At 26.6% G+C, this 15217-nt stretch overlaps 2 protein-coding genes across 2 annotated transcripts; one reads left to right on the plus strand and one right to left on the minus strand.

The window, feature by feature from the left end:
- The first annotated feature begins 722 nt into the window (after positions 1-722).
- Positions 723-11546, plus strand: LOC103569071 (uncharacterized). The gene is made up of 5 exons (XM_008546159.3): positions 723-1141; positions 6887-6959; positions 9229-9390; positions 9468-9621; positions 9693-11546. Exons 1-5 carry the CDS (start codon positions 1134-1136, stop codon positions 9806-9808), a joined length of 513 nt encoding a protein of 170 aa, XP_008544381.1. The 5' UTR covers positions 723-1133; the 3' UTR covers positions 9809-11546.
- Positions 11547-11961: 415 nt separating this feature from the next.
- LOC103569105 (UPF0764 protein C16orf89 homolog) lies at positions 11962-15015 on the minus strand. Its single transcript, XM_053739567.1, has 7 exons — positions 14931-15015; positions 14762-14860; positions 13954-14103; positions 13442-13725; positions 13236-13371; positions 13040-13142; positions 11962-12115 (listed from the first exon to the last, which is right to left on the minus strand). Exons 1-7 carry the CDS (start codon positions 15013-15015, stop codon positions 11962-11964), a joined length of 1011 nt encoding a protein of 336 aa, XP_053595542.1.
- Positions 15016-15217: the final 202 nt, after the last annotated feature.

A 15217-nucleotide genomic window follows, 5' to 3' on the forward strand; every position in this document is an offset into this window, starting at 1 on the left:
GTACAATATAATACAAAAAAAAAATATATATATATATATTTAGATTACATTTAAAATATATAGAATATATACGAAAATCGGCCAAAATTTAGCTATTAAAAATATACATTTTATACATATTTCATATACATTTATATATTTTTAATATATTTTTTTTTATGAATTTTTTTCATGTGGGAAAAATTTTTTTAAAAGTTTTAAATTTTCTCACTCATCAGCGAATCAGAATGTCAAAAAAATCAATAGACGTATTTATTGAAAATTGAACGCTCTACAAAAAAGGTCTCTTATAATTTTTCGATAAATTAAATTTTTCAAAAGTTATCCAACGTCAAAGTTGAATTCACATTAAATTTTAGTATAATCTTACTTTTCCAGCGAAACTCTCAGAATTATCACAAAATGTGATAGGATCTTTTTTGTAGACAATTTTATTTCCTAAAAATTATCCTTCACAAAGTTTCAAAAATTTTCAAAAGTGTCTTTACTTATTTGCATTTAAATGTCAATTTATTACATTATCTATAAATATATATAACACACTCCAACAAGTGATAAAAAAATCATATATAATATTACATACATATATTACATATACGTAATTGTAATTATAATCACATATAATTAAATTTTTTTTTATCCTTGATAAATACTCATTACCTATTCCTAGTTTTTACCATAGTTTAAAAAATACCACAGTAGTATGTAACTCGTGTTTTTTAAACATGAACTTTAAGTAAAGTACTTGCATTAAATTATTTAAAAACATTCACCGTTGTACTCATATGCATCTCATATATATATGAAGTACATAACATATCTTCATATCCATTGATTCATTTAGTTGTGTGCGCTTTAAATGTAGGTGTAGTAGGTGCAGTAGGTGTATTCCATCGTGCTTTGGTATACGAGTTACTGTTCTTGGCACAGTTTCTGACCATCTCCTAGTGCGAACACAACGAGCTGGACCTCCGCGAGTTTCCCGCGGAAATTTATTTCAAACATTATCTTTTTATTTTTAAATTACATAAATATAAATATATGCAAATACTTTTTTTATAATTATATATACTATTAAACTTGTGATTTTACAGAACAGTGATTGCTAGTGAAATTTTTTACAGAAATTCAAAATGGAAAAGTAAATAATTTTTTTTTATTGTAAAACTAATTATTAAATAAATAATTAATAGATTAATTAACTTTCTATTAATATTAATATATACAGATATATTTTTTTTAATACAAAAATAAATAAAAATAAAATCAACGGGGCTTGGCTACCGATCCTAAATTGAATGACATGTGATATCGATTCCTAGTTAAGAACACAAGAAAGAAATACTCAAACTATTTTTTACCATTAAATTTGGGTTAAATTCCTGATGTTTATTTAACTTTGTTGACCTAATTAAATTAAACATACGTAATGATAAAATTTAATTACACATCAACTGCTGCTCTAGATAATTTAATTTAATAAAACCCAGTTTTTTGTATCCCTAATTTATATTTATTCTCTGAAACTATCACGGAACTATAATAATTTTTCTATAAATTCTATTTTAATGTAACTATATTTATAACTATTCTATAACGTTGACTCATCTTTATTTTTAAAATTAACAGCCTGTGGGATTAGCGCTATTTTACATCGCGATATCGATAAATAAAGTATTAAAAAAAAAAAAATGTATTTTTCAGACTTAACTTCAAGTATGAATGCATGCGTGTTATAATTATCATTATTATTATGATTATTTGTTTTTTATTATTTATGCAATAATTGAGTATACGATAGGAATAAAAACGGCGACTTACGTTACTCGGACAGCTGATGACGCAGTTGTTTTTTATACGAGGTAAACGAGAGAGTATAAGAGAGGGTAGACAGTGAAAGAATAGAGAGGAAGATTTAAACAAGGAAGAACCAAGTTCGTGTTTCCTTATGGGGGGCCTCGATAAACCTTGACTAAGAGTTTCACGGCCTCCCGTGACCGTCACGCTCATCTACCGATCTCTTGTATTTGTTACTTTTAGATCTGTATCAATTTCATTTTATCCCGTACTTATACTTTTATTCAAGTCATTGCTAATAATAAAAATTACACATTTTTTTTTATCAATTATTCAGCGATTTAATTGTGCGCTCATTTACAATTTTGTTTGTTTTTTTTTTTTTTGAAATTTAATATATATAATTATTTATGAAATGAATTACTAGGGCGCGGATTTTTGCTTTAATTTAAAAATAATAATTAATAATTGATTGGGTCAAATTTTTGATATTATGGCAAAAATATCGGTCGTATGAAAAAATTTTTGCAATAAAAGTTGTTCAAAATTTAATTTTATAAAAAAAATGTCTCTTATAATTTTGTCATAGGACTAAAAAGAAAGCCGTAATTTCAAAATTAAGATTTTGGTAATTATCAAAAATTTGAATCAATCATTATGAACCTTCATTTTAGAATTACGGTGAAAATATTAGTCGTATCAAAAATTTTTTTAAATAAAAGTTGTTCAAAATTTAATTTTATAAAAAAAATGTCTCTTATAATCTTGTTATAGGACTAAAAAGAAAGCCGTAATTTCAAAATTAAGATTTTGGTAATTATCAAAAATTTGAGTCAATCATTATGAATCTTCATTTTAGAATTACGGTGAAAATATTAATCGTATCAAAAATTTTTTCGAATAAAAGTTGTTCAAAATTTAATTTTATAAAAAAAATGTCTCTTATAATTTTTTCATAGGACTAAAAAGAAAGCCGTAATTTCAAAATTAAGATTTTGGTAATTATCAAAAATTTGAGTCAATCATTATGAATCTTAATTTTGGAATTACGGTGAAACTATTGGTCGTTTAAAAAAATCATAAGAGAGATTTTTTTTTTAAAATTAAATTTCCTTGAAAATTTTTCTAATAAAACCAATATTTTCGTCTTAATATCAAACATTTGAATCATTCATTTCAAAATTAAAGCAAAAATCTTGTTCCTATTAATTACCAATTTACTTTAAAATTTTTTTTTATCGATACTGGCATTGATAAAAAAATATGGAAGATTTATTTACTTAAAAATTAATTTATTAAAATAATTCACGGGTTTATTTAATGAATAAAAAACACTATGACTTTGAAGCGGAAGCCCACGCATTTAAAAATATATGATTTTACCTTATTGAGAAAAACTTGAGTCAAGTAACGTGTTATCTGGAAAAAAAGATATATATGTGTACATATATTTTGAATGACAAATGTAGAGAGGAAGGTCAGCAACAGAATAATCTGTTTGTATGAGAATCGAAAATAGTATGCGCGCTTTGGTGGGAGTCGGCATTCGCCAATGACCTATATATCTCTCTATTCTCAGCGGCTTGGACACCTGCAATTTGAAAAACTTCATGATTCTGATTATGTTTAATGACAATAATTATTCATGATTTTTTAACTGATTTTATTAAATTACTTTACTGGTCTAGTGAATACTTAATACGGTTATTTATTGCGAGAATTTTTTATTTAAATTTATTCAAGTTCATCTGCTGACATTTTACTTTTAAAAATAAAGTGTATTTTTTTTTATTAATATTCTTGTTTTTAATCAGATACTTTATCTTCATTTCAATTTAAGGCTTTGCTGTATAAACACGAATGAGTAATTTTTATAAATAAAAATTTTCGAGACATTCCTATAAAAAATAATATTTATTTTATTTACACATTATTTTTTTTAATACTTTTATATAAATCAACTTGAAATAAAATTTGAATGTTAAGTTTTTTTTTTTTTTTTAATAAAAATAAATTATGTATTCTTATATTATGATTTTGTAATAATATGAGTTGTCAACAAAAAAATATTTGTATTTTTACTTAAAACTGTCAATTCATATAAAATATGAAAAAAAGAAAAGTTAGCCTTTATATAAAAATTTTTATAAAAATGGAGTTCAGAATTTTAAATATAATTTTGTTTTTTTTTTTTTTTAATGCATTTGAAATAAAAATAAAAAATTTGTCGAAAGTAATACAGGAACAAAACTAACTCGCGTTGGAATAAAAAAAAATCGGTCTGTCGGTTGACCCTGCGGGCCAGCCCCAAAACTTCCCGCTGTTTTCGACCTCAAAGAGTTCGAAAACATTAGTGTAGATATATTTTCGAGCTCTTCGAGCTCGAAAATGCTATCACATGTAATTGTTTTTTTATGATCTTTTCAAGCTCTAACAAGTTACCTGTTATGCTGAAGTTTGAAAATTTAAGAATCGAAAATCATCAATGAAGCGGTTTTTAAAATTTAGTTCCTGATTATGTTCAGTAAAATAAGTGTATTGAGGTGGCAATCGACGCGTTTTATTGAGTACTAGAGATGATTAGATTTTGAAGTCGATCGTATAAGTCGTTTTTGAGAAATCAATAAAAAACTAAAAAAAAAATTTTTTTTTTTTTGTAATTCGCCAATATTTTCGAGTCTATTCGATCAAATAATCTGAAATTTTCAGAAAAGTTGAAGGCCAACAAGCTCTTTCGATTGCCACCTCAACCATCCAAATCGATTCATTAGTTCAAAAGTTACAAAGAGTTTACATACATACACACACACACACACACACACACACACACACACACACACACACACGCACACACACACATGCACACACACACACACACACACACACACACACACACACACACACACACACACACACACACACACACACACACACACACACACACACACACACACACACACACACACACACACACACACACACACACACACACACACACACACACACACACACACACACACACACACACACACACACACACACACACACACACACACACACACACACACACACACACACACACACACACACACACACACACACACACACACACACACACACACACACACACACACACACACACACACACACACACTCGGACATCATTCTGAAAATAGTCAGAATAGCTTCCTAGGACCTCAAAACGTCGACATCTGATGAAAACTCGATTTTCGAAAATCAGGGTGAAAACAATAACTTCCCGAAATTTTTGAAAATCGTTTTTCTTAGCGGGAAGTTAAAAAAATTTACACGACTTTTAGATTTAGATTTTCCGAAAAATAAAAGCATGAAACATGTGCGCTCCAGAAATAAAAAATTTATAGAGATATAAATGTGGTATTTAATTTCAATGTACAAAGATCTATTTTTCTATCATTGAGATCTATGTGGATCTATAGTCTTACGTAGATCAAAGTTAGACAAAGCAAATTATGGTTGTGAAAAATTTTTTGATTTTCAAATATTTTAGGACCTTGTAAAAACAAATTTTTTTTTAAATTCAAAATCTAAGAAGATCTATATGAATTCAATAGATCTGTCAATGTATCAACGTATGAAATTTACATTGGTGATCTATTCAGATGTCGTGCAATCAAAATTCGTTTTCCCGATTTCTATATTTTTGATAAATTTAGTTTTTTTAAAATAAAAATTGATCTATCAAACTGATAAAATGAAATTCGAATAATGATTTAAAATATGAATTTGGAATAACATAAAAAAATATGACATTCAAAAATCTGTCATCAATTTCTGAACTTGAACGGAGGTTCATCGGTAGCAGTAGTTCGCAACTTTTAGAAAGATTTCTCTCGTGTAAAACATTCTAACTACAATAAGAAGTGTTTGAGATACAGTACACTTTTGCGCATCCTCTTATATGCGCAGAAGTATAAAAATGATCCGATTGCGTCTTTTCTCAGACTTGGCTACGTTGCATTCTAACTTAGAATATTTTTCCCCTTGAGCATGTGTTGTCGAAAGTGTTTTGAATAATTTCGAGGTTATACATAGTTGGAAACAACAAATAATAAATAATAAATAATAATGACTTCGCGAATAAATTAAAAAAATTCTAAATTTAAAAAATAATTTATAATTATTTAAATCTGTTAGGCTTCTACTGTGTTTTAAACTTCCCGCGCACTGCAACGTTGCCAAGTCACTATCTATCACTTGTCAGGTTATGGAGAAAGCTTGAAAATCATTAAAAGTAACAAACTTTAAAAATTAATTACAAAAAATGAATACCGCTCATTTATGTTTTTATTGAAAAAAATTACTTGTTATAAATTGAATTAATAATTTTCAGCTTTTAAAAAATGCTGTAAGAAAAGTATGATTGTTATTTAATAAAATGCTCACTCTAACTACGGTCAACATAGGGAATGCATGTTAAATATACAATTGTTAATTGTTAATATTTCGAAACTTAGTACCGCGAGGACTATTTTAAAAAATTCCTACGTATACAGGACACTTCAAAGTATTTGTATTTAAAAATTGAAAGATATTGTAAGAAAAGTGATTATCCGATGAACCTCCTTAAAAAAAAAAACAAATTCCATACATTTTGTTTACCATAAAAAATGGTTCGTTCGAAATAAATACAAAATTTATTTTAAAATTACAAACATTCAAAATTTTATTGAACGTTAGCAAGAAGATAAATGTTCCTAAAATAAAATCATGAAGACTTATAAATAAAATAAGCAAAATTATCTATATAAAATAAACTTTCAGAACTCATAACTTTTAAGCGATTTATCCGAGTTCATTGACTCTTTGAACTCTTTTTGTAAAGAATCAAATTCGATCCAAAAATACTTCATAAATATATGCTTGCAACTATTCAGTATTTGCTAATATTACAAAACTTCTAATAACCTCAAAACACTACCAAATTTTCAAATTAAAAACATTATTCCCATAACGGATTTTTTTATAACATACATGTTATAATCATTCTTATTAATTTAAAACTCTCCAACTAGTTGATATATTAACATATTAATTTACTTGTTTGCAGACTTCAAGTAAATTCCTGTTGTGGATGTTTTTCATTAAAAACAGGCACATTATTTACCGGAATATGTGGCATTGTAAGTAATAAAAACAAATAAAATATAGAATTAATTTTTCCCAATTTAAATTACGCAAACATTGCATACATAAACTTTTTTTTTGTTTTTTTACAAAATATTTGAAAATTTATTTGTAAATATTTAATTTTTAACAGAAATATGTAAAAAAAATTACTGATACGACTTTCATACTATTTAAATATATATTTAGTTTATTACTGCATACCTCGAACGCAAAGCGGAGGAGTTGGATTTTATTATCAATTGCACACTTGAGCGCGAAAGCACCGAAGATTCTCTACTTACAGAAAACCGAGATAGCCTAATCTACTCATGTTAAATTGATTCCGTTGTTTATATAGCGAAATAAATGCATTAAAGTTGGGCATTTATAAAAACTAGAAATTCTAATGAATATGATATATATATATATATATATATATATATTTATATATATATATATATTTCTAGATTGATTTACTTTAATATATATATGGAAAAACGCGATTAAAAGTTCGTTTACTGTCACGTCCGCTGATTTGTGCGTCTGTTTGTTACCACCATGTAATTCGTCAGACGCAATCATTAAACTCAATATTTTTTTATAAGCTTAAATTCATCCTTAAGACGATCCCTTTCAAAATCGTTAACAAAATCCTTACCAGTCAAAAGATATGAACAAAAGTCAATAAGTTTTTAAACATTTTGAAACAATTAGCCCTCATTTGACTCACGAGTATAAGATAATAATTTTTTTTTAGATAAAATAATAAACTATGAATTAATTTTTTAATTAAGAAACAAGATGGTAAAAAAGTTTTTTTTTTTGTAAAACAAAAATTATTCGCCCGAGAGTAAATGCGGGGAACTCCACCATAACACGGATAAACACTCCGAGACCTACGATTCGAAACCCGGTCCAAGAGTAACACCTCTCTTCATCCCTAAGAGTCGAATTGGTGCCTGCCTCGGTACGGAGCGGTGCGCTATGCGCGATTGTCATCCGTACACGTCGCTACAGACTTGCGTCCGACTCTCCTAATAGACGTGATTACCTGAATATTGAAAATCTTATATATTCAAACTACCTTCATGACGAGCACCTGTGAGAAGCTCTACTAGCAGTGACATCTACCACAGAATAGCGAAGTAACTTTTTGAAAATTATATATATATATTTTTTAGAATTTAATGTATCACATTTGGTTTAAAAATATTTCATTTTTATCTAAATATACGAAAAAAACCGAATATTAAAAATTAATAAATAATAGTAAAAAAATTTGGAAAATCCAAAAGTGCACGACTCATAATGCTCATTTATTATGAAATAATAAAATAGTAACAAAAAAATGGCGGGAAGCACGAATAAATTTAAAATATTTAAAATTTGTTGTTTTTTTTTTTAATTATATTAGTAATTTTTTATAATTATAAAAGAATTTACTTAAAATATCTCGATTAATAATAACAAGATATATATATATATATATATATATATATATAAACCCGGGTATCAATATGGGGAATTTTAACATTCCAAATAATATATTTTATAATACGTGTCGTCAATTTTCTAAGTTTCACTTACGATTTTTAAAGTTCAAATAGTAATTTTTCTTGCATAGACATTAAATTTTAATATTCATTCTATAATTATTTACGTTTTAATATATAAATTGAAGAATTAATATTTAGAATGATAGTATTTATAGATCAATTTATTATTATATTATCTGTCACTTCTTAATTTATATAGTTAATTTTTTCCGTGTAGGTATAATACGTGACTTATTAGTGAAAGTTAATTAATTTATGGCATAATCTATTAAAAAGTATAATGATTGGTCAAATTAACAATTGGTATCTTAGATACTGATTTTTCCAGCCGAAAATTGCAAATATATACAAATAAGATGGATGCTTTCGCGCTCGAGGTGTGCGAAAAAAAAATTTGAATCATTTTTTAATTATTAAACACTTTTGGACTGAAATTCACTCTGAAGGAGAATTTACTTTAACATTCAAACTCCTGAACTCCAAAAATAATGGAACTATTTCGTATATATTCAAATAAAATCCATGTTCATCCCCAAATTTTTACTGTGCACAGAAAAAAAGTATTTCTCGGTGCAAGAAATTTTTAACCATCTCAAGAACATTCTTGTTTTCTATTTATAATGCAAAAATTTCTAGGAGCAACAGTAAAAATTTTCGCGCCAAAAAATCATTTTTTTCTGAATAGAGTATAAATAACACTTACACTTAAAATTTATATATATTTCAGATACTATCAATAATCACATTAATCCTCTTATTTACGGTCAATATGGAACTGAAGATGATAGTGCTTGACATACTAGATAAATCAATCATTAAGATTATCTTCGCTATAAATCTTTGCATGACGATATTAATCTCAACATTATTGATCGTCGGAGCTCTAAAAGTAATTTATATATGACTATAAAAAATAATATTTATTACCATCAGCATCATCATCATTATTATTGATATATATTTCAGAAAAATACATTTATGATGCTTCCTTGGGTTGTATTAGGAATAATGTTAGCAATCGGAGCACTTGTAAGTGTTTTGTATACATCAATAGCTTCAATGGTCAACCATAAAATTTTAAACGGCGTTTTAAGTTTAATAATTGGCCTCATATTTGTCGGTAAGTTTATACTCTATTTTATACTTAAAATTTAATTATTATTCATATAATTAATTCATTTTTATTTTTAGCCATTTACACGTACTTATGGGTTGTAGTGTACTGCTATTTTCAACAATTAAGAATGGAAAAAATGAACGTTAAAGTTGGACCATATGGAAGACCTTACAATTATCGACGACCATAAAAATAAACTAATAAGTAATAAACTTGTTACTTTTTTTTCAAACCGTTTAAATTTATAACGGTAAAAAAAATCACCAAAGCCTTGCCACAAGTGTTCCTTAACAATTTATTATTTATTAATAAATAATAATTTTTTTTATTGTTTATTTTTAAATGAAATTTAAGGAACATAAACTTTATTTTTATTTAAGATACGTTTTATTTTATACATTTATTTAAATTATTGCGTTTTAAATATTTCACATTTGACTGATAATAATTATATATATTTAATAGATTTTTGAGTCATATAAACCCATGAAAAAATCTTTTTATAAAATTTCATAGTGTTAGGAAATTGTATGCAGTTCTGTCAAATTTCATATAATTTCGTAAAACTTTACTGCACAAAATTTATATTTATAAAATTTCATTGCTTTAGTGATCTATATTTCTGTGAAATTTCAATTATTATATAGTTGAGTCACGTTATGAGCCCGTTGACGTATTTTTCTATTGAAGACATTCCCCCTCCATGTTATGAAAATAATCATGTACAGACTCACACACTTGTAAAGTAGGGGAAATGTGAATCACCATGGTAGAAACTGAGCAGAAGTGGGGGTACAGGAATTCTTAGAATTTCCCCTACACCCCTGTAAATGGGTTCATAACGCGGCTAGACTGGATGTTATACGTTACAACCTGGTTATAAGTTACTGTTAGGGGCTAAAGGAAAAAAATTTCTTGAAAATGAATTTCCCCTACTTCTATCTTATACACGGCGATCACTTAAGGAGGTTCATCGGTAGCAGTAGTTCGCAACTTTTAGAAAGATTTCTCCCGTGTAAAACATTCTAACTACAATAAGAAGTGTTTGAGATGCAGTAAACTTTTGCGCATCCTCTTATATGCGCAGAAGTATAAAAATGATCCAATTACGTCTTTTCTCAGACTTGGCTACGTTGCATTCTAACTTAGAATATTTTTCCCCTTGAGCATGTGTTGTAGAAAGTGTTTTGAATAATTTCGAGGTTATACATAGTTGGAGACAACAAATAATAAATAATAAATAATAATGACTTCGCGAATAAATTAAAAAAATTCTAAATTTAAAAAATAATTTATAATTATTTAAATCTGTTAGGCTTCTACTGTGTTTTAAACTTCCCGCGCACTGCAACGTTGCCAAGTCACTATCTCTCACTTGTGGGAGGTTATGGAGAAAGCTTGAAAATCATTAAAAGTAACAAACTTTAAAAATTAATTACAAAAAATGAATACCGCTCATTTATGTTTTTATTGAAAAAAATTACTTGTTATAAATTGAATTAATAATTTTCAGCTTTTAAAAAATGCTGTAAGAAAAGTATGATTGTTATTTAATAAAATGCTCACTCTAACTACGGTCAACATAGGGAATACATGTTAAATATACGATTTTTAATTGTTAATATTTCGAAACTTAGAACCGCGAGAACTATTTTAAAAAATTCCTCCGTATACACGATACTTCAAAGTATTTATATTTAAATACTTTGAAGTTAGTGCAGTGCATACGTTGATAGCAACTGCGATTTAGAGTCAAAAGGATCTTGGTTCGAGTCCAGTAGTCGCCGGGACTCAATCATCGTAAAAAAAACAACATTAATCTGCTTCAGTAATGTCTTCCATAGGATCGGCATTAAGATCCAAGTAGCATTTTTGACTTTCCGCTATGAAAATCGACAATTTTCGAAAAATTTGAGGTTATCATTATTTTCCACGTTATATATATATATATATATATATATATATATATATATATATATATATATATATATATATATATTTTTTTATTAACTACTGCCAGTAAAATTTTGTAATTTTATAAAATTTTACCAAAACATTTTGGTATAAGATTTCATTGAGGAAAATTTTATAAAAAGATTTATTCATGGGTAGTGTAATTAGACTTGATAAATTAATAATTTATATATTTAAAATAATATAACATAAAACATTTTATAATAATATTTATTATATTTTATTTAATTAACATATCATAATCAAAATCACAAAATACTCATATTTAATATTACATGTTATATATATTTTAAGAATCATGATTTATAAAAATAATAAAATAAATTATATATGTATACTAAAATTTTTTTTTTACTCAATTTTATATAATTATTTATATGGATTGAAGTTCAGGTTATTTTCGATAAATTCTCGAATCAAAATACTTAATGCTGCTGCAGCAACCCCAATGGTATGACCATCACATCCGTGATCTAGAGGATTTGATGTTCTTTTATAACGAAATTGAATCTGCTGATCAGAACTATTTTGAAAGAAAAAAAAAATATTATAAATTTGAAAATGGAGTAATGTAAAAAGTGCTTCGAAAATCACTTATTTGATCCCTTATTAAAGGAAACGATTCGAAATGATTTGCAATGTCAAATGTTCACAAGAAAGGCAATTCAAAAGTATTATAATGCTTTAAAAAAAAATTCCCATGTAAAAAAAATTCGTTCCAAAAAGATTCAAAAAAAGTTCTGCATGTGGAACTTCTAATAATGAGACAGATTAGAACTTCGAATAGAACATTTTTAGAACGTTAGTAAGTTTGATGGTAAAAAAAAAGTTCTTATGAGCAAATTTTCGAGTCAAAAAAGGACGTTGTTGGAACTTTTTTGGAATTTTTTATAGACATTCCAAAAAAGTTATAGAATCACCACTTTTGACCTTTTTCTGGAGCTAAAGAAGACGTTCCAAAGACATTCCAAAATCACTACTTTTGCATCTTTTGTAGAATAAAGACGTTCTAGAAACATGCCAAAATAGTTCCAAAATCACTACTTTTGAATTTTTTATAGAACTAAAAAAAACGTCTATAAAAAATTCCAAAAAAGTTCCAACAACGTCCTTTTTTGACTCTATACTTGCTCATAAATATTTTTTTTTTTTAAATTAAAATTACCAATGTTCCAAAAAAGTTCTATTCGAAGTTCTAATTTGTCTCATCTTTAGAAGTTCCACATGCAGAGCTTTTTTGGAACCAATTTTTTTTACACGAGATAAAAAGTATTTAAAATTTTTTTTTTTTATCATTTCAAATCGCTTCATTTAATAAGGGATAGATATTCTCATGCTGAACACAATAATCTATAGCATGAGAAAATCTATAGAAAATGTAGAAGACTTTTTTTCAAAAGCAAACGTAAGCTAATAAAATTCTTTATATTATATTTGAATAATTTACTTGCGAGTTTTGAAGCAACCAAAGGAATTCTGCCATTCGATTATCAAATCCCCATAATGTGGATTTGTAAATTCTGAAAATCCTTCCATACCACACAGTGCAACTAAAAAAAAAATATATATACATATATATATATATATATATATATACATATTAATATCAAACCTAAGAGTAAATTACTACAAAAATATATTACTTTGTTCCATTATCAAATCCCGTGATTTTGAAGGAAACCCATTAAATTCCAATTCAAATAAATCGTTCAAAATATTACGACAGTAACTTTTAATCAAATTTTTAAAATTTGTTCGATGATGTTCTTTACACTGTAACTTTAAATCGACATTTTAATTAGTTTATTAAGTCATTTAAAAGTAGTTTTCCAAATAATTAAACACTTACCGCTTTAGCAGCTTGAACATACAGCAGTCTATGAGTCAAAGGATATCCTCGAGACCCATCTTCTTTTAATAACATATCTGCGCATTTATTTGACACATGACAATTATCTTCAACTAATTCTACAAGACAAGAATCACTCTCAGTCTCTTGAGGAGAACCTTGCCATAAAAATGAAGCTGCTTTATTTTTTGATGAATGAAAATTATATTTATATGGAAGTATAAGCCCATTTTGCCAATTTATTAAGTGAATCCAAATATCTGATTGTATTAGAACTTTCGACACTATAAAAAAATCACTTTTTTTTCAAATCTTTTTATCACATCAATACTTCTTATCAACTACAAATAAAAACTAGTATATTGTGTAACAAGAGATGAAATAAAATGATTTTAGACCAGGGTGAAGTTGGCTGACATCACCCGCAGTCTGAAGTCGTCATGTTTCATCCCTCGTTATACAATATACTATAATTAAATATAAAAATATAATACAAGTTATCATATACTTACTCATAGTAAAAGAATCATTTTTTTTATCCAACTGTTTATCAAAATTCGCGCGAGAACTTAGACAAAGATTTACAATTTCATTAAGTAAAGTCCATTGTTCAGGAGGTAAAAATTTAATATGAGATGATGATAAAGCAGCGATCAAATTTGCTAAAATTAATTTATCAATTTATTAAAACTTATGATACGCAAGTTACCAGACAATCAACTATTTTTGGAATTTTTTTCTACCAAATGAATCACAAAAAAAAAAAAACTAAAAATATGCACGTGTAGAAAATTTAAAAAACTATAAGTGCAATTTTTTTGAATATTTTTTTTCAATAAAATCCAAAAATTATTAGACGCTGCTTAATTTCAGTATCACTAAAATATGATTTAAAAGTTACCAGACAATCAACAATTTTTGAAATTTTTTTCTACTAAATGAATTACAAAAAAAATAAATCCAAAAATATGCACGTGTAGAAAATTTTAAAAACTATAAGTGCAATTTTTTTGAATATTTTTTTTCAATAAAATCCAAAAATTATCGGACGCTGCTTAATTTCAGTATCACTAAAATATGATTTAAAAATTACCAGGCAATCAAAAATTTTTTATTTTTTTTATTTTTTTTTTCAACTACTTAATTACAAAAAAAAAATCTAAAAATATGCACATGTAGAAAATTGAAAAAACTCTAGGTGCAATTTTTTAAAATATTTTTTTTCAAATAATTTATGATTTTAAATAGAATCCAAAAATTATCAGAAGCCGGCTAACTTCAGTATCACTAAAATTCATCTATTAAAAAAAACTAAATTACCTTCAGCGAGAGTTAATCCGAAAATACTGTCAATATTAACTTGATCAAGTCTTTCATTAATAAATTTAACGGCTTTATATAGAGCATGTGTAATATCATCTAATAAAAAATAGTAAATATTAAATTTATGTTTGCAAAAAATGTAAATATTTATCAGCAATTAAATCACCGAAGTAATCAGGAGTGAGCTCAGATGCCCAAGATGGTCCACAGCTCGCTAAAAACCAGAGTAAAAGACACCCTTGAAGCTTCATTCTTTGTTTAAAACTACCCACGGAAAAAACAAACGTCTTACTTTTATACTGTTGGAAATCCCCACCGACAAACAATCGATTTATCAGTTTAACAAACATTTGTTTATTCACCTAAATTATTTAAAGTCCTAATAAATCTGCAATTGCGCTCTCATGATTCTTATAGATTGTTCTCACCGAGACTAATTCGAATATATCACCT

This window comes from Microplitis demolitor, chromosome 5 (genome assembly GCF_026212275.2).
Source record: "Microplitis demolitor isolate Queensland-Clemson2020A chromosome 5, iyMicDemo2.1a, whole genome shotgun sequence".
Taxonomy (NCBI): Eukaryota; Metazoa; Arthropoda; class Insecta; order Hymenoptera; family Braconidae; genus Microplitis; species Microplitis demolitor.

Coding starts and splice junctions, on each gene's coding strand:
- LOC103569071 (XM_008546159.3), top strand. Junction 9,391..9,467: donor TGATCGTCGGAGCTCTAAAA/GTAATTTATATA, acceptor TATATATTTCAG/AAAAATACATTTATGATGCT. Junction 9,622..9,692: donor AATTGGCCTCATATTTGTCG/GTAAGTTTATAC, acceptor TTTTATTTTTAG/CCATTTACACGTACTTATGG.
- LOC103569105 (XM_053739567.1), bottom strand. CDS start 15,015: ATGAAGCTTCAAGGGTGTCTTTTACTCTGGTTTTTAGCGAGCTGTGGA. Junction 14,861..14,930: donor GCTCACTCCTGATTACTTCG/GTGATTTAATTG, acceptor ATTTTTTATTAG/ATGATATTACACATGCTCTA. Junction 14,104..14,761: donor CGGATTAACTCTCGCTGAAG/GTAATTTAGTTT, acceptor AATTAATTTTAG/CAAATTTGATCGCTGCTTTA.